Genomic DNA, 20,838 nt, shown 5'->3' on the forward strand with positions numbered 1-20,838 from the left:
GAGCTGGAACACAAGGACCCCTGTGGTCATTTGCCCTGTGTCCTACATGGAGGACAGAGCCTCTGAGGGTTGGTGGCAAGGGATGGAGAGACAGTTCATGGAGGGAAAAGTTGCACTTTTCCTGCCCTTTTGTTTTTTAAAGGTAAGAAGGGGCCAGAGACTGAAGGGCCTATAAGGATTTTGACCTGGTCACATCAGGATGCCCCTGATGGGTTTTAACAAGGAGATAGTATCCCTGCTTGATTTTTTTTTTTTTTTGAGTTGGGGGTCTCACTCTATTGCCCAGACTGGAGTGTAGTGGCTGCTTCCGGCTACCGCAGCCTTTACTTTCTGGGCTCTGGCGATCCTTCCACCTCAGCCTTCCAAGTAGCCGGAATTACAGGCGCGCACTACCACGCCTGGCTAATTTTTTGATTTTATTGTAGAGATGAGGTCTCGCCTGCCCAGGTGGGTCTCGAACCTGCGGGCTCAGGCAATCCACTCACCTCAGCCTCCCAAAGGCGCAGGATTACAGGCTGAGCCACCGAGCCCGGCCCTGCTTGATATTTTAAAAAGATTCTTCTGGCAGCTCTGGGGAAGTTGGATGGGGGGGGGGGCAAGATGGCTGCAGGAAGATCAGTTGGGAGGGGCTGGCAGTTGTCCAGGCAGAGGTGGGGGGCCCTGTGCTAGGTTGGGAGCAGGGGAATTTCAGGGAGCCAGGGTGATTTGGGCATATTTTGGAGGTGGAGCCTCTAGGTTGCTGACAGTCTGGGGGTAGGTAGGTAGACTAGTGTTGTGGTAGACAGAAGAATGACCCCCCAAAGATGTCCATATCCTAATCCCTAGCACCTGTGAGTCTGTGACCTTATGTGGCAAAGGATACCTTGCAGTTGTAAGTTGAGGGTCTTGAAGTGGGAGCACACCATGGGTTTTCAGGGTGGACCCAAGGTTACCCTACGGACCCTTAAAGAGTTAGAGTGAGAGGGAAATAAGGGGTGCTTGAAGCAAAGGTCTGAGGGATGCAAGAAGGGACTCACAAGCTGAGGAACATGGGCAGTCATTAGACATTGGGAAATATTGGGTGACAGGCTCTTTCCTGGAGCCTCCAGATCGAACTAGCCCTGCCAGCACCTTTGCTGTAAAGTCTATACTATGGGTTTAGACATTTGACCTCCAGATGATTGAGGCAATAGTTTGTGCTATTTTAAGGCCTAGAATTCAGGAACATTTGTCAGGGCAGCAGGAAATAATTCTAGGCATCAAGAGTGGCTCCTAGGTTTACTGGGGACATTGCTCTTGTTTCCCAGCAGGGAAGGCTTGGTGGGAGAGTGTGGAAGGAGCCTGTTCAGCAGGGGGGGCGGTTGTCACCTCTGTGCATATGTGGAGACCTCATTGACCCTAGTCTCGGGCAGACTGGGAGAGACTGAGATGGAAATATGGGCGCTGTCAGCAGGTGGATAGGACTTGAGATCTGGGCTTTCACCCACATCACGTGACTTGTTTGTGAGACAGCAGGAACTCCCAGCAGTGGCACATGAGACTTATTCCCTCTCACAGCTTCTGTTTAAATTACAGCTGTTTTTTGTTGAGTCACCAAATGACATTTCAACAGATAATAAGACACTGCCACTTTGGGAGAAAGAATGCAGTATTAATCAGCTTCTCAAAAGATCACATTTCTGGCCTGTGTAGACAGTTGCAGTGTTCCTGCCTTCCTTAGTTTTTGAAGGATGTATGTGAGCTGGTTCGACAGATTTAAACCCATAGTTTAATGGGGGGGGGCTTCTATGGCAATAAAGTTTTAAAAATCGTGTTCTTCTCAGTGGATTACACTGAACCATGAGAGAGCCAACTGCCCTGTTCTGTCTTCCGCTGCTTCCGCTGTTTGTTCCAAGGGCTTTGGTGACAGCTGATCATGAGCTTTGGAATAAATCTGAATGTTGCGTAAAGGTGACATGTCTAAGGCATCTACGGATCCATGTGTTTCCTGTGCGCAGAGCACTGGGTTCTCAGCCAAGGGCAGCTCTGCTCTTCCCTAGCCCAGGATGTTGGGCACTGAGATACCTTGGTTGTTACTGAATGTGGGATGCTCCTGGAATTGAGTGGGAGAGGTCAGGGATGCTGCTGGACACACCATGGCACACAGGACAGCCCCTGTCTCAATATCATGGTGCTACGGCTAAGAAACCCACAGTAGAATTGTGAACCTGTGAGTCAGGAAAATGGCAACTTGTCACTAACACCGTTTCCTGCGTTACATCCATTTGCATGCTGAGCAACAGACTTAGTCTTTTGCTGCCCTGACATAAGTTCTACGGCATTCTTACAGATTCTGCAATTTTTATTTTGTGGGAAACTTGCTAATTTAATGTTCATTGGAATGGAAAGCAGAAAGAAAAGAGTCTTGGAGTCTTCAAGTAGCTTTTTTTGGCTACGATAAAACAGTGTTAGATTTATTATAGTCTTCTGTCTTTTGAAAAAAAATTCATGTACTACAAATAGTTTTTATTTTGAACTGTTTGTCATTGTAGCTTCTGAACCTAACTAAATACTGCCCTGATATAGTTACTTGCTTATTTCAGGTAATACAAACATCACCTGAAATAACTATAAGTGAAATAATATAAAATTGTAAAAATTGCTTTCTTTTCGTCTTTTTTTTTTTTTTTTTAAATAGTGTCGTGCTCACCCAGGCTGGAGTGCAGTGGTATGATCATAGCCTACTGTAGCCTCTAACTCCTGGACTCAAGTGATCCTCTTGCCTTGGCCTCTCAAAGTGCTGGGATTACAGGCACGAACCACTGTGCCCAACCTATTTTTTTTCTTATTCTTTGGCACTATTAAAATATTTGGAAACTTTGGGAATTTACCAAAAAAATCAAGAAAATGCTCCTTGTCATTTGCTGACTTAAGTAGCAGCCAGGGAAGAGATGTAGAAATGAAGAGAGTTGCACAATACTTTAAAGTCATTTTATATCGAGATTTCATGATATAAACTTTAAATTTTCAAATAGGAAGAAACTTTGAGAAACCTATATTATGAGATGGGACCCACAAAACCTTGGAATTTACTTATCAAAAATTGTGTATTTATTCTTACATGCTTAAACTTTGGTCACCTTCAAAGTACTCTTCATTTGATGCAATACACCTCTCAAATGCTTTTTCCATTGCTCAAAACAGTTTGGACCTCATCCATTTTGATGCCTTTTAGCGTGTCTGTTGTTTTTTGTTTCACCTCTTCCACATTGGCAAAATGTTTCCCTTTGAGGACTTTTTAAAATCAGGGAAACAAACAAAAAAAGCATTGGGGGCGAGATGGGATAAATGGTGGGGCCCAGGGGTCATGCTGTTGTTGGTCAAAAACTGAATACTCAGCATGGTGTGGACAGGTGTGCTAGTAAATCACCCATCATGAAATGGGCAAATGTGTAGAAAGAATCTCCAAAAAAAGAAAGAAAATTAACTGAAGCTGAATGCAACCTCTCACAATGCTAGCTGGTAGATAGATGCTGATGGGTTCCTAGAAGACTTACCTAGTGGGGGAAGCCTGTACTACAAAGGGGCCCACCCTCCAAAGGATAATTCTGGGTTTTTTGGGTCCCCCCTCAGATTCAGTAGGATGTGGGATATATCTTAATTTCTGTGACTTAAGATTGGACCTCTAAGATGTGAGAGACATAGTAAATTAGAATCAGTAAGTTCATACTTTTATACATTCCTAAAATGAGTTATATATGACAGTGTATATGATAATGTATGCTTAAAAGTAAGGCAAGTGTGGCATATCAAAAGCAGTAAAGATAGCCTGACTTCCAGAATATGGAAGGGGACTTTCAGAAAGTCAAAGGTAATGTTATGGTATTTGTTAGGTGTATTAGGTGTATATACATTCACTCATGTGACCCAGATGGTGTGTTGGAAGACTAACATCTTCACCTCCTGATCACTACTTTGTAATTTCAACATGAATGTATAAGACATGTGAAAATGATGTTCTTGGCTGGGCTTGGTGGCTCAGCCTGCAATCCCAGCACTTTGGGAGGCCGAGGCGAGTGGATTGTCTGAGCCTGCGGGTTCGAGACCCACCCGGGCAACTTGGTGAGACCTCGTCTCTGCAATAAATCAAAAATTAGCTGGGCATGGTAGCACATGCCTGTAGTTCCAGCTACTTGGAATGCTGAGATGGAAGGATCGCTGGAGCCCAGCAGGTCAAGGCTGCGGTGGCCGGGAGTATACCACTGCACTCCAGTCTGGGTGACAGAGTGAGACTCCAACTCAAAAAAAGAAAAAAAGAAAAAAAAAAAGATATAAAAAAGATACCTGCACACGTATGTTTATCACAGCATTGTTCACAATAGGAAGAACCTGGAAGCAACCATGCTGCCCATCAAAAGAGGACTGGATAAAAAAATGTGATACATATACACAATGGAATATTACGCAGCCATAAAAAAGAACAAAATCATGAATTTCACAGCAACCTGGATGGGATTAGAGTCTATAATACTGAGTGACCTCTCACAGAAACAAAGATCCGAGTATCACATGTTCTCACTCATATAATGGACCTTGAACATCCAATGTAATACTATAAGAAAATGACTGACAGTAGTGGGAAACTATGGGGGGGAGGGAGATGGGATTAACAGTAGCAAATATCTGTCTGGGGACGGGGAAACACCTCTTATCAACAGGGTACCTGAATGAAACGTATTTGTATACCTAACCCTTAACTGTACCCCACAATATCATAATAAAAAATATTGATATAAAATAAAATAAAATAAAATAGCCCAAATAACTACAAAAAAAAGAAAAAAAGAAAATGATGTTCTTGAACTTGAATTCTTTTTGGGGAGTTTGTAGTGCAGAATATCTCTTGGGTTCCAAAGTGACACTGTTCTTATTGAAACTGTGGACTTTAAGACCCAATGAGCTGGGTGTGGTGGTGTGTGCCTGTAGTCCCAGCTATTTGGGAGGATGAGGTGGAAGGATCGTTTGAGCCCAGGAGTTCGAGGCTGCAGTAAACTGCAATCGCGCCACTGTATTCCAGTCTGGGTGAAAGAGCAAGACTTTGTCTCTTAAAAAAAAAACAACCCAGCAAGTCAGTTGCTTTACGTCAATTTTTGTAGCCTTTTCTCTCAGTTACCTTAGTTTTCTCATTTAAGCTCCAGCTGTATCAGAAAGTTATCTGTGGAATTATACTCCCTCTTTTACTGGAATTTTTTGTGTCCCCAGTATTCATTCATTTGTTCACTCATTCATTCATAGCTTGATCTTTTACTCACTAGCCCATTACTTAAGTTACATTAATTAAAAGATATATACCCTTAGTTGGTGAAAGGATTTATGCTTTATATCTCACCACCTGTTCCACATCTCCACTTAGATATGTAATGTGCGTGTCACATTCAGCAGGCCCTGCGTGGAGTCCTTGGGTACCAACCTCACCCCCCTTCAGTCCTCCCAGCTCAGTCAATTGCTTGCTCATCCCGGTTACTCAGGCTAAACCTTGAAGCGTTTCCTTGGTTCTTCCATTTCCTCCATGACTCACTCTTAATCTGTAAGCCTCCTGCTGCCTCTGCTTTCACTTTTGTGGGTCTTTTTTTTTTTTTTTTTAAATTGGGGGTCTCACTCTGTTCCCAAGCTGGAGTGCAGTGATATGATTATGGCTCACCCTAGCTTCAACCAGCTGGGCTCAGGCGATCCTTCTGCCTCAGCTTCCCAGGTAGCTGGGACTACAGGCACAAGTCACCTCATCCAGCTCATTTTTTGAATTTTTTGTAGAGATGAGGTCTTGCTATGTTGTCCAGGCTAATCTCGAACTCCTGAGCTTGCAATCCTCCCACCTCGGCCTCCCAGGGTGCTGAGATTACAAGTGTGAGCCACAGTGCCCCACCTGCTTTCACTTTCTACTCATAATTTGACCGTTGTTATTACCACATCCTACCCTATCAGCTCCTGGCTGGAGTACTACAGCAGCCCCTTAACTGGGCCCTCCGCCTCCTCCCCTTCACCGACCCCTTTCATCTGTCAGCATGATAGCTTTGAGCAAACATTTACAAATGAAAACCTGATCATGTCACTCCTCAGAATCCTCGGTGACTTCCTATTTCATTAGGAGTACAAGGCACAGTTCTTCCTGTGGCCTGTACAGCCCTGCCCAGTTAAACCCTTATTGGTCTCCAGTTTCACTGCCCGAAGACACCCTCATGACCCCCTCCCCTGGCCCCGGCTGGGGCTGGCCTACGGCTGGTCTTTAACTGAGCAAGCATGGTCCTTCCAGGTTTTCAGACCAGCTGTCTCCTGTCCCCAGACTTCTCCATACACCACCCAGCGTTTGTCAGATGTCCCCTCCGTCAGATGTCCCCTCCTCGGGAGTTCTGTTTAAGACTGTCCCCTTTGTTCTGTGCACTCCCTCACTCCCCTTGACCTTTATCTACTTTAGTCTTCTTGCCTGGAGCACTTGGCACCATCTAACTTGCTTTGCCCTTACTTGTTTATTGATTGTATTTCTTCTGGGGTGAGTGGGTGGGTGGAGCAGTGGTTGAGGAAAAACCCACTTCTGCCTGAACTCAGTCGGCACATATACTTATTTGTTGAGTGAGTGGATAACCGCATGTATCATGTAGAGTTCACTGAGAAAGTATATAATTTGAGGAAATAGACATCTTCCAAAGCACTATTTCTATTTCTGTGTCTTCAAGGGTCCATGTAATTCTGGGTTCCCATTTGATAATAAAAATGGAGTTTTAGTAACCCTGAAACATTACATGGACATGGTGAGAGCTACTGTTTGCTTTTTAAGGTAGGTAGGATGTTCTGCACAGTGGTCAGTATTCTAAATGCTGCTTTTAAGCACTGTGTGAGTATAGGCTGCATGGGTGACACTTCGCAGAATTCCATGGAAGCCGGAGGTCAGAGAACATGAGATCACATCCATAGTAACTTTTCTACATCTGACTTTGGGCAAAGTATGTGTAGTGTCCATATTTGTTTTGAGTAAGATTGTGAAGCAAGATGATTGTGAGCCTCTGTGTCTAGGAACAGGCCTTGCTAGTGCTACTAGGAAGTCAAATGACACCTTCATTTTTGTAAACTGGGGAATCCACTTTTGGCCTGACCCCAATTTAATAATTTTTCTTTCCATTCAGAGGGGCATAATACAACACATTCATGGTTATAACAGGGTTGGAATTCAGAGCCAGGACAGAGCCAGACACACTGAGGACCAGAGAGCACTGGGCTTCCTCTAAGTCTGTAGCTTTGTGTCTGTGTAGACAAAGGGAGCTCTGCCCTAGGAATGCATGACTTTTGGGGGTAGTCCAAAAGAATGAAGACCTCTTGGGATGCTGTTGTCAGGCAGCTGGGTATCCAGGATGAACTCTGAGCAGTCTCATATGCAAAGCCTGAAACATTTCTGCAAATGGAAATAATAGAGATTCCAACAAAAAGCACCGGTGGGAACTGTAGACATACGCACAAGGGTTAGAATCAAGGTTTTGAGAGTCTAGATGTCTGGCCTGGGCTGCTCAGTCTCATTTGGTTACCTGCTTTCAGCAGCTTCTTAATGAGGAAGAGCTGGAAATTAATAATTGAGTCTATACTGTGTCATTGATGACTGCTAGATACAGCAGTGCTTGAGTGAACTGTGCAATTGCTGTGCCAAAATTCTCACACTGGGTCTCAGAATTATTCATTCTTAACAATCCTTATGCTGTCATCATCAAGATGCAAGTTAGACAACCTTCTGTTGTCCTGGAGAGGTATTTGAACTGACTTGAGTCCATGGGGCTGTCATAGCCAAACTTCCAAGAACCAAAGGAGGCAGACTGGGGAGGCAGGACTCCCCTAGAGTGTGGCCCCAGGGGAGGCTTTTTTCCACTCAGGATAGTATTCCCATTCTCTACGCACAGTTTGGAAACTGCTGTGTTGTGAATCACAGACATGGAGCGTGAAGCTTGGTGTCTTTTGCTTTCCAAAACTTACACTTTATTTCATTCTTTTATTTAAGTTATTTAGTGGGTGTTCAATAATTCTGGCTAGAAAGACAAACACGTTCTCACATTAGGATGGAAGGGATTGTGGGGAGTGAGATACTCCTTAAGGTTTGCAGTTTGGTGTTGTCAGAGCTGACGAGGAAAAGCACAAGGTGAGTCACACCCCAGCTACAAGGTTAATGCGTCACATCAGACTTGCTTATCTAGAAAGGCAACAGAAGGGTCTGCTTCCATGGCAACTGTTGCCATAGCTGTACTTTCACTCATCTTCCAGAAAGCACATGAGAACTGCACAGTGCAGGGTGCCGAGACATGCACTGCTTTGTCCATTGCACAGCAAGTGCCCTGGAGGCCTGTGACTTAATCTCTCTGTAGTGGGCATCTTCAGCTTAATATCCAGCACATGTCAATCACTAAGGGTGAGTGTGTAGCGGACGCTTAAGGTAAATGTCCAAGGATGTTTTGACAGTGAAGGTGTGTTGTCACCAAGTCTTCCAGGCTGCTAAATAGTCATTACGGAGAGCATTTGATTGACTTCCCACCTACCGCCCTGGGACTATGTAGAGCATCTCTTCTTGGCTGACCATGAAGAATCAAAATAATTGTAGTGCAGCAAATGTGATTTACTCACTGGAGTACCTACCTGGATTACTGATGCCTCTTGCTCCTCTTCCTCTTCATTGTCCATCTTTTGTCTGTTAAACTTGGAGAGCACCTCAAGCTGGGAAGGCAAGAAAAGGAAGGAAGGTGAATCTGGAATCTCTTTAAAATGGATTTATTTAGAAAACAGCTCTTGTAAAGATTTAGTCAGAACTTAAAATCCCCAAATTCATGCTTTTATTTTTTCGTGTCATCAGATTGGACCATTGGATGTTGGTTAGATTTCTCTCAGGGTAGATGTTCTGTCTTGGCTCTTGGCACAGCCTAGGGTCCCACTGTGACCACCTCCCTCCTGGGAGAAGGGTTGGCTGTGCAGATGCATTGGACTCCTTCGCAGGCTATGACTTCAACTTCCTTGTTTAAGGCACAGAGAGGTTGATGAACAGAGCACGTGAGCATTTTTGGGACATGTATGTGTTCATACCACTTATCAATCTTGTGAAATATTTTATGATAAGCTGTCATCTCTGATTCTCACTACAATTCAGATAGCAGGGTAACACTCCAGAATGGCAGGCATCCTGTGTTTTACTTTGAAGACATGTTTCTTAAAGCATCTATTTGTCAGCAAACACTTAGAAACACTTTGGATTCCATCCTATCAGTCAGTCCTAGATGTGTCTGAATTCTGTCTTTCAGTATGAGAAAGACTTCCTGTGGGCCATTCTCAGCTCTCTCTGGCCCTTAGCTGCCTCACTTTCCAAATTCAAGTGCATTTGTTACCCATACGCCAAATTTGGTAATTAATTATGCTTACATAGTATGTGGCATCTTTGCAAATAATATTTACTATTATTATTTAATTGGCATACTATAGTTTTCACTCTTTGTGGTTACTCATCTTATTTTTCCAACCAGATTATCATCCTTTGGTATAAATACCGATTCTCCATAGCTTTACATCTGTCCCAGTATCTCACACAAAGTAGGTATTCAATGCTGATTTGTTCATGGGTCCATAATACTGTCAGCTGGAATATGCTAGAAGGAAACATAATGATATTCTCTCCCACGAGCTACCTATTTAAATGCAGCTCAGCAAGAATGTTCAGTAGATTACCTTAATTTGCAGAACTGCCTTCATGTAACGTTTGCAGCTGTTTCACTTCTCAGGAAAATGATTCATATTATTTTAAAGACACGACAACTTGAACAAGGTCTGAGCATAACCCATAATGGAAATTTGCTATAAAAATATAAAATCTGAAAATTCTGCAGAGTAGGAATGCACCTTGAAATTTGCTAAAAGGTGGTGACCAGCTCTCTGTGGGAGAGTTTTGAGGTGGGCTGATTGAGATCCTTTCCAGAATGTTAATATACACTCCCCCCACCCCCGCTTTTGTGTCTCTTTCCTAAATTACTGAGCGCTTTTAATGTGACCAGCTTTTTCTAACGACTTCCTGTTACATTATTATGTCATTTAATCCTCACACACATGCTGCTGTTCAACTGTTATTATTTATATTTTGATGACCAGAAAGCATTGAGGCTCAGAGGTTTAAGGACCTCTGGCCTGGATGAGCACTTTTCCTCAGTGAGCTGTAGCCGACGCCTCTCGCTTCTTCCTTTGGTGCATGACCTTGCACAAAAATGCCACTTCATCTCTCTGTGCCTTTCAAAAATGTTTTTCTTCTATAAAAGGGAGTTAAAAACATCTGCCCTACCAGCTTCATGGGGTGTTGTGTTGCTCTGGATCGACATGACATGATTAAAATATAAAAAATAGAAGACGTTGTTTTTATGATGACTTGGGTCAGTGCGGTCGCCAACATGTCAATTTAGCCTTTTGCACTTAGATGTCCCCTCTAAGGGGATATTAAAAACTTAGAAAACCACTTGGACTTCCCCTTTAGGGAACATAAAAAGATTGCTGGTGATTATATAAGACAAACTTATGCCTGCACAAATTGTCCAAAAATGTATGTTTCCTTGAAGTTTTCCATTTGAATTGCATGAAAAAGCAAACAAGGAAATGGGGTATATACATAAAGAAATATCAGTTGGCATTATATAGAAAGATAATGTGTGAAGTGCTTTCACAGTGGTGTATAGATTAGACAATAAATTGCATATTATTAATGTAGGAGAAAGAAAAAGAGACTGCATTGTCTGCTCGAATAGAAAAGCATCAGGTGAACTGGGCTCGGTGGCCCAGCCTGTAATCCCGTGCTTTGGGAGGCTGAGGTGAGTGGATTGCCTGAGCCTGTGGGTTCGAGACCCGCCTGGGCAACTTGGTGAGACGTCATCTCTACAATAAATAAAAAAATCAGCCAGGTGTTGTAGCACGTGCCTGTAATTCCAGCTACATGGAAGGCTGAGGCAGAAGGATCACTGGAGCCCAGCAGGTCGAGGCTGCGGTGGCTGGGAGCAGCACTCCAGTCTGGGTGACCGAGTGAGACTCCAACTCAAAAAAAAAGAAAAGAAAAGAAAAGAAAAGCATTAGGTGGAAGACATCAAACAAATTACTATTGCACAACATGTATTAATGGGCCTACAATACATGTTGGTGATGGTTTCACATGTTACTACATGTTGGAAAAATACAAGATATAAAATTTTGAATTTTTTGTCATAAAAAGTTCTTCAATGTACAAAATTGCACTATAAGCCAAATGTCATTACAATAAAATAATTGGTTCCAATGCTGTACTATTTAATATGAAGTTATTTGTCTTTTATTACTTCATAAAAAAGTGTGGTTGAGTTGCTGGTGGGGGATCTGCAAGATGTCTCTGAGTGCAAGAGGTTAGAAGAAGGGATTAGAACTGGATTGCAGTTACAAGTGACCTATTGGTATTTTCTTTTGGACTTGGAAACTCCCAAGATATATTCACATAGTGAGATTTTTGCATTACACAGAAAAAAGGTCCACAAGCTGGACTTTTATGTTTCTCCAGCTTCAGGGTAGACCCAGACCAGTCCTCTTTAGAAAAGTCTCTACAAGCTAAAGAAAGCAACTTACTTTCCTCAAACTTACTTTTGTTTAAACTTGACGTTGATTTCTCACTGGTATTTAATTATTTGGGTTACCAGATTCTGTGTCTCCTGTTTCATGAAAAGGAAAACATCCCAAGCATCCAAGCTGATGCAGGGCTTCCCAGTGAGGCGCCCTCTGACTTCAAGCCTGGCTGTCCATGAGGCAGGTTTCCTCAGAGCCAGGCCTCCCAGCCGAGTGTCCTCTGCCTCCATGCCTGCTGTCTCCAAGGCAGGCTCCCATGGCACCGGGTCCACTGGCTCTCCTCCTGTCATATCAGTTGGAGAATTTCCTAATCTGTCTTCTCTGAAACATCACAAATGCCCTCAATCTCAGAAGGTGACATTTGAGAGTCTGTGGACTGTCTCCACTATATTTGAAGAAACTGGAGTAGAAACTCTTGAAGGGTCTATTGAAAAACTGTAAGAGTAAGAAAAATAGTCACAAGCAACAGATAAAAGAATAAAAAATATTCCTGAAAAGGTTACAGTCACACATGCCTGCACACACACAACATGTATGCGGTATCCAGTTTTTTAATCAACACTGAATGAACAGTACTGTCATAGCAACGAAAGAAATAAAAACAAAAGAATGGTCCACAGCTCCATGGTCATCACAGTTCCTTCTGGTGGGAAAGACAGTTCTGCAAGTCCTGGCTTCTGACTCCAAGGCTGCCTCTCCTCTCTAGCACCCTCCATGCTAGAAGCCTAGATCACAGCCCTCTTCTTAGGAAGCAGAGCCCAAATCTTTCCACTGGGCTTTACTTAGGTCTGTTGGATACCCCAAGGGGCTTCCTACCTCCATTGCCAGCATTTTCTTGTCTGTTGATAGTCCACTCTAGGCATGTGTCCTTCATTACTTAAATGAGTGTCTCCCTGAATAAGTGGAATAGATCCTAAGGGCAGAGAAACCACTTTCAAATTGTGTTGTTTTTCGGACCATGTATGAGTTAGAACATGCTGAAGTAAATGTGCTCAGAGAATGTGGTGATCCTTACTGTAGAAACTCAGTTCTCCAAGTGCCTCAATTTCTCCTGAATTATAAAATTCAGTCTCTTAATATTTTTTGAATTCTGGAGACTGTTAACTTTCCATTTCTCATTTCAGTTCCAGTCATAGGCACACTCCACAGCTGTGGTTCCCAGTCTTTCTGGCATTAGGGACTGGTTTCATGGAAGATAACTTTTCCATGGATGCAGGGAGAGGGCAATGGGTTTGGGATGATTCAAATGACTACATTTGTTGTGCACTTTATTTCCATAAATATTGAAATAATTATTATGAAATTATGAAATTATTTTTATATGTCAGCTAAAAATTGATTTATTATGGTTTCTGTGCATTCAAACCTCACTGCTAATGTTAATTATATTTGCAGCTGCTCCCCGGTGCTAGCATCATCACCTCAGCTCGAATTCAGATCATCAGGCATTAGATTCTCATAAGGAGTGTGCAACCTAGATCTCTCACTTGCGCAGTCCACAATAGGGGTTTGAGCGCCTATGAGAATCTAATGCTGCCGCTGATCTTACAGGGAGGTGGAACTCAGATGGTAATGTGAGCAATGGGAAATACCTGTAAATACAGATAAAGTTCGCTCACTTGCCCACTGCTCACTTCCTGCTGTGTGACCTGGTTCCTAACAGGTTACTGACCATACCGGTCTGTGGCCCAGGGGTTGGGGACCACTGCTCTATGGAACTTACAGACCCTTGCTGAGCAGCCAAGAAGTCTGTTACACACTTGTGGCAGTTGCATGGAGACACCTGCTTCTTATTTCTAGAAGTAGATACAGTGGTCCATTTTTCTTCTTTTTCCAGACACCTGCTTCTTATTTCTAGAAGTAGATACAGTGGTCCATTTTTCTTCTTTTTCCATGACCATATTAACTATTCTAGAACTCAAATTCCAAGAAAATGTTAATTGTGCCTCTTCAGCATGTGCCTTGTGCCTGACACACAGTTGTGCATGTATGATTGCCTAAGATCCTAACACTGCCTGATAATAAAGTATGTAGCAAGCCTTGCCTGAGGAGTCTAATAGTCTTCCAAGGTTACTGAGTACTATTCCATAGGTGCTGTCTACTAGCAAGAAAAAACAAAAGCAAAAGCACATTGTTAAGATGTGTACATTGTTCTCCAGTGAAGGAGGTTTGTGTATATAATTTAGTTGTTTTTGTTTACAGAGCTCCTGTAATTTCTCTCTGTAATTTCTTGTCAACAGACAAGAAAATTCTGACTTAAAATAAAAATACCAAAGTGCTTGGGTAACAGCTGTTCTCAGTCCTCCAGGGTGGTAATTCTGAGCCTGGGGATGTGCTCATTCTTGATGAGAAATGATACTCTATGGCTATAAGACCCTGCTTCTTCCACAGAGCTATTATAGTGAATGTCCTTATAAAAACAAGGTTGTTTAAGAGATATCTCAAAAGAGAAAATAACTGATTGGGACCTGTGGTTCATGAACTCTTTCCTGAAGTATTCCTGGGATCTGATTTTGTATTACTGAACACATTTCGAAACCTCACTGTGTGTGGTTCCTTTTTTGTAAAAGAGAAACAATACTGTAGGTAGTCTTTGTATTTTTAGTGGGCTTTAGTAATACTGTTCAGTTAATCAGCTCTAAAGTCTTATTCAATCAACTAAAAGTGACATGACTGTAGATTACATGGCTACTTATCCCAGCCATTCTTCTAATTTTCCTACCATTTGAAAGAAGTGGGTTAATATCACATAAAGAACTTGTAATCAACAATGCAATTTATAAAACAATAATGATGATGGCACACTTTACATGATTTGAAAACATTTAAAATGAACATTTATCAAAACTGCATAGTACTTTGTTAAAGAAAAAGTGATAAATTGAAATGGAATAACATAGAATCAGAAATGAGAAGCTATCTTAATTGTGTCTAAGATGGGGCAGAAATACAGAATGATAGGAAAAAGTACTCGCCAGGTATTTATTTTGGTACAGAGAAGAATCTGTACTTTATATGTAATTGTGTAATGTACAGCACTGGAAAGAGAAACAATATAAGAAAAATAACATATATCAATGTATTGAAATTACTTAAAATGGATACACATGTATTAGATGAAAATACTGATTCCACTTGATACATGCACATAGAAAATGAATATGGTGAGGAAATCTTAAATCACTTATAGAATATGTGCTGCCTCTTAGAATTAAAATAAGTCAAAATGTTAAAACATTCTTCCTGATAAAAATGATGAAATCAGATTTTTTTTTCTCCTATGGAGAAACAGGTATGTTGTTACTGGTCTGGTAAATTGCTTTTGTTGTTCTGGAGAATAATGTGTTAATGTTTGAATGATGATGATGATGATGGTGATGATGGTGATGGTGGTGATGGTGTTTATGGTAATGATGGTGGTGATGTGATGATGGTGATGATGATGGTGATGGTGATGATGGTGGTGATGATGGTGATGAGGATGGCGATGAGGATAGTGATGGTGGTGGTAATGGTGATGAGGATGTTGATGATGGTGGCGGTGATGATGTTGATGAGGATGGTGACAATGGTGGTGGTGATGGTGGTGATGGTGATAGTCATGGTGATGATAGTGATGGTCGTAGTGATGGTGGTGGTGGTGGTGGTGGTGATGGTGGTGGTGATGGTACTGATGGTGCTGCTGCTGATGGTGGTGGTGACGATGGTGATGGTGATGGTGGAGGTGACGATTGTGATGGTGGAGGTGACCATCGTGATGGTGATGGTGTTGGTGATGATGGTGGTGGTGGTGATGTGATGATGGTGAGGATAACGATGGTGATGGTGATGATGGTGTTGATGTGATGATGATGGTGATGATGGTGGTGGTGATGGTGATGGTGATGATGGTGATGAGGATGGTAATGAGGATAGTGATGGTGGTGGTGCTGATGTTGATGAGGGTGTTGACAATGGTGGTGGTGATGGTGATAGTCATGGTGATGATAGTGATGGTCATAGTGATGGTGGTGGTAGTGGTGGTGGTGGTGGTGATGGTGGTGGTGATGTTGATGAGGATGGTGACAATGGTGGTGGTGATGGTGATAGTCATGGTGATGATAGTGATAGTGATGGTGGTGATGGTGGTGGTGGTGTTGGCAGTGGTGGTGATGATGGTGATGATGGTGATGATGGTGATGATGGTACTGATGGTGCTGCTGCTGATGGTGGTGGTGGTGGTGATGGTGATGGTGGAGGTGACGATCGTGATGGTGATGGTGTTGGTGATGATGGCGGTGGTGGTGATGTGATGATGGTGAGGATAATGATGGTGATGGTGATGATGGTGTTGATGTGATGATGATGGTGATGATGGTGGTAGTGATGGTGATGAGGATGGTGATGAGGATAGTGATGGTGGTGATGGTGGTGATGGTGATAGTCATGGTGATGATAGTGATGGTCATAGTGATGATGGTGATGGTGGTGATGGTGGTGGTGGTGGTGGTGGTGGTGGTGGTGATGGTTGTGGTGATGATGGTGATGAGGATGGTAATGATGGTGGTGATGATGACGATGATGACGATTGATGGCATGTTCCAGACATGGTACTGACTGAGTGGGGGGAATGAACATTTAGGGGAAAGCTCACTGTCTTGGCCACATGTGCATAGTTGTCACTGTCTATGTCATCGAACATGTCACACAAAGCCTGCTGGTCTCCAGCCAACCTTTTCAGTTTCATTCTTTGACATTTCCTCTGAAAACCATTTTCCTACAGGCCATATTCATGTTAAAAAAATGTTAAAAGGTTTCTTTTCCCACATTCATTTTTGACTCTAGTTTTGCAAGTGTTTTTTCTCTATTCTCCTGGCAAGCAGATTCTTACTCATCTTTTGAAATTTTGTGCACCTTGTCAGTGGAGCCTTTTTGGGCCCCTCTTCTCCTGGGGCCCACTACAAAAGCTGAGGCTGGTGGGTCTACTAGCTTCTCTGTCACTTCTTTGAGGGCAGTGGCTGTGTCCCAGCCATACTTATACCCAAGGGGGGACTTAATATGTGTGTGGAATGAGTAAATGAAAAAGCAAAAGGAAAACCCAATATTATTTTGCTAGCTCTTTTGTTAAATTCTGTTACTGAAACATGTCATGTTGATGAGATACAAACTTGTTTTAACAATGACCCAGTTGTTTAACTCCTACAATTCTATAGACGATGGGTACTGCTTCAGTGCCAGACTTATTTTGCAGCAGGATGTCATTGGTGTTTGTACTTGGCTCACTGCTTATTTGCTGTAAAACTAGCCTTTTACTGAGTCACTGTCAGGTTCTCCTTAGTGCTCAAGGAGTATGGTTATCATCTTTTTTAGACCAGGGTACCATTAGTGAACTCTTTTCTACCGCATTATTTTTTTTTTGAGTTGGAGTCTCACTCTGCCACCAGGCTGGAGTGCAGTGGTATGATCATGACTACAGCAACCTTGACTGCTGGACTCAGGAGATCCTTCCACCTCAGCCTCCCAAGTAACTGGAAATAGAGACATGTACCACCATGCCCAGCTAATTTTAAAAATTATTTATGTATTTATTTATTGTAGATATGAGGTCTCGCCATGTTGCCAAGGCTGGTCTCGAACTCCTGGGCTCAGGCAGTCCTCTCACCTCGACTTCCCAAAGTGTAGGGACTATAGGTATGAGACACTGTGCTCAGCCCATAATATTCTTAAAGGAAAATATGCTTATGGGCCTATCTTATTCTCAGAAAGTTTTACTTGCTTCAAGAAAAACCTTTTTGGAGCTAGAACTGAAAAATATCTCCTTGTATAAATTATTCATCTGTATAAATATCTTTATGTAAAAATTAATGCTTCAAGGTACAGAATGAATTTACATTAAACACTAATGGCTATTTAGAATAAATAGAAGTTCTGCTGCTGCTGGCAGAGTTCACACTTGACAGTCCAAAGTTCCTTCCTCTGTCATGCAGTTGCCTGGATGCAGGAAGCCCAGGATGAGTGTGGGGACCCTGCTCTGTGTGACTGTTTGGAATTTTTGGCTTGGTGTCCCACATGTTAAGGCTTCAGGAACCTTCTCTCTCATTGCTTTGTATTTACCTTTTAACATTTGTTAATTTTCTTTTTACATTGTATCAGTTATTAGTGAGTGACTGCTTTGGCAGTGTGCTTGACTAGAAGTAGAAAACACGGTTTATTTGAGCGTCTTATGGATTTGCCATGGCAAAATAGTCTTGGAGATGAATTTGGTGAATTACTTGAAAGGTCAGAGATTTGGGGGAAGGGTTGCCATTGACACCTGTTTGCAAGACCCCTGTGATATGTATCTGGGAGTTTGTATCCACGGGAGGGATGGAGAAGGATAGATGGAGGGAGGGATATGTAAGTGGTCCTTGAGTCCTGGTCACGAAGACTGCGTGAGGGAAGGTGTCCTGGCGAGTGATGCAGGTGTGGTACCACTGACGAATAGGGAGAATCAAAAGTGGAGGGGGAGACTGAGAGGAGCATGGGTGATGCTGGGGGAATGTGGGAATGGGAGGCGTAGGAGGGGGATGCCTGGTGTGTCTGTACCGTGTCCAGTTGCCATGCATGTAGTGCCTCACAGATGATTTGCAACACCTGCTGTGCTGTAGGAGTGATCTGGGAAAGGAAGAGGGTGAGGCTATCGCATGTATCCTTGTCTTTTTTTCCTGATAGGGTGACACGGGAGGGTTTTATGTTGGGCAATACTTGACAAAACTTCACTGATTTGTTAATTTACATTATTCAAGATGCTTCTATGAACTCTACTAATCTCTAACACACTTAGTCAGAATTCATGTTTATATGGAATTATCTTTGTATTTTGAGTTAAGACATAATAATGACAGTATTTGTAAATGTGTGACTCTTTAAGGGGATGTACACTCTAGCATTCAAAAGGGCTAGGTTCTCAGTGCTTTCTGAAGTTACAAGGTTGTCCTGTCCCATTTTGCTGTCACATTCTGCTGAGACAGCATTTAGAGAATGTTCCAGAGAAAGTTTCAATTCCTGCTGAAGAACAGAGTCCTGGCGTCGTTTTCACTTAGGTGTGCAGAAAGAATCAGAGAGCTTTGTGCACAAAACAGGCTGACTTCCAGCTCTAATTAGTCAGACTTTTGCATAACTCACCATGGTCATTTTGGAAGCCCAGAAGAATGTGTTCTTGGTTTTTATCTCAGTGGATTCATTTTAAAGGACTGGTTGCTTGTTAGCTCTTTGCTGCCCAAGTATTTAGATTTTCCCAGCAAAGCCATGACAATGCACCTGGTCTCCTGAAGAAATGAATTGCCACATAAAGAAATGAATTGATACATCCAAAAGTTGTTCCTTTGAAATATCATTTTTTATTTTAGTTATATAACTTTTTTTTTTTTTTTTTTTCTTTTTTTTAAGCTGGAGTCTCACTCTGCCACCCAGGTTGGAATGACCTGCTGGGCTCCGGTGATCCTTTTGCCTCAGGCTTCCAAGTAATTGGAACTACAGACGTGCCCTATCATGCCTAGCTAATTTTTGATTTATTGTAGAGACGAGGTCTTACCAGGTCACCCAGGCTGGTCTCAAACCCGTGGGCTCAGGCAGTCCACTCACCTCGGCTCCCAAAGTGCTAGGATTACAGGCTGAGCCATCAAGCTGGGCCTACTTTTTTAAAAATTATAGCTATGTGGGGTACAAGTCAGAATTAGTTACACAAGCAGGCTTTGTGCAGGTGAGATTTGGGTCTCCGATTCCAGTTTGGTGCTATGTGCCTCCCCCTCCCTCCCCTGGCAATGTCCATCGACTGCCAATCCTTCCCTTGTGCTAATGTGATTAATGTTCAAGTCCCACTTATGAGTGAGAACATTTGGTTCAAATATCATTCTTGATATGAATATAATCTGCCTTAAAGATGGAAAGTAAGTTAAGGTTCTTTTTGTCTTTTTGAATCCACAGGCTGTCCATCTGGCCCAGGCAAGCTTCCAGATTGAAGCTTTTGGATCCAAATTCATTCTTGACCTTGTACTGAACAAGTAAGTATTCAGTCATGATCCTCCTAAGAAGTGGGTACAATAAAACTTTATTTTATAACATTGGTTTAGTCAAAGTGATGTTTGTTGTTGAAACAGCTCATATTTTCTAGCTGATTATATGTCATAGAGCACGTAAAGTAAAATGTGAATATCTGAGTGATGAATTCTGTTTTTTTATTTTTCTGAAAGAAAAGCCATATAACATTTAACATGTTAAATATCTCAAATATAGCACTTGCATACTATGATTTTAAATGGAATAACTATTAGAAGTAATGCTGGTTAATATTTAATCATCACTATACATAAGAAGCACGATAAATTACTGATTCAAGCATAATTCAACTTCAGTTCAGAGATTTCTTCCATTTCGCCCTTTATAATGCAATTCACGTGATTCCTACAGGGCGACAAAGTAAGTGATGACTTGGAAATACCTATTTTGAGAAGACTGCTTTCTTCATAATTTGCTCTAATATGGTTTCTTAGAATTTTGGTCCTGATGAAAATTTACCCAATTGTCTTTGAGCACGTTTGTTGATATTTAAATGCTATTTCCTAAGATGTAATCAGTTGTATAGATGTCTTTGTACAAAGTGTGAACAAGAGTTGTTGACTTAACCAGGGCTCTTCAGCCTCAAATAGAGCCAGCACTGAGCCTTGCATTGGGGAAAGAGATTTTCTGTGTGGTTTTATTGAGTTCTAGAAATTACTGTCAGTATTTTAAGCTCCCTTCAGCATTTTGATCAGGACTGCATCTTTGCAAGAAAAATACCACTTAATGCTATCAAACACCATCATGTAGGTGATTGCAGCTAATATCTGAGAAATCGCAGAGGCCTACAAAGAACAACTATGAAGTTTCTTTATGCCAAATTCTGTGAACTCTGCAGAAAAAAATGCAGAGTCAGTTTGGGTGCTCTTTACTCAAGTGTTACTGCAGCTTTAAGTCAGAATGAGTCAGCAGATCTTAGAATTTCCTGTGTTCAAGGTATTGCAGGTTTTCCTCCTTGATTGAGTTTCATTTCATTGTGCTGTGTCAACAGTGTGCCTGCCCAAGAGATTTGTCTTGCCAGATCTTAGACTGTGTAGAGTAGCAAGATATGGTTAATTTTAGTTTAAGTTCTCTATTCCGTTAACTCTTAACTGCAGTGGGGACCATCATTCCAAACTGTAGCAATCAACACTGCTATGCTCTGAACAATAAAATATCACG

General features: G+C 42.1%; 1 protein-coding gene across 1 annotated transcript in view; it reads left to right on the forward strand.

Moving 5' to 3' along the window:
* The window catches only part of LOC103252189 (disintegrin and metalloproteinase domain-containing protein 23-like), a 37,139-nt gene extending 17,457 nt beyond the window's left edge, over nucleotides 1–19,682 (forward strand). The window contains exon 3 of the mRNA XM_008050810.2: nucleotides 19,546–19,682. Within this exon, the coding sequence (XP_008049001.2) occupies nucleotides 19,546–19,626 (81 nt within the window). The 3' untranslated portion in view covers nucleotides 19,627–19,682. The remainder of the gene's footprint in view (nucleotides 1–19,545) is intronic.
* Nucleotides 19,683–20,838: the final 1,156 nt, after the last annotated feature.

This window comes from Carlito syrichta, unplaced genomic scaffold, assembly GCF_000164805.1.
Source record: "Carlito syrichta isolate Samal-C Ts95f unplaced genomic scaffold, Tarsius_syrichta-2.0.1 Scaffold153714, whole genome shotgun sequence".
Classification (NCBI taxonomy): domain Eukaryota; kingdom Metazoa; phylum Chordata; class Mammalia; order Primates; family Tarsiidae; genus Carlito; species Carlito syrichta.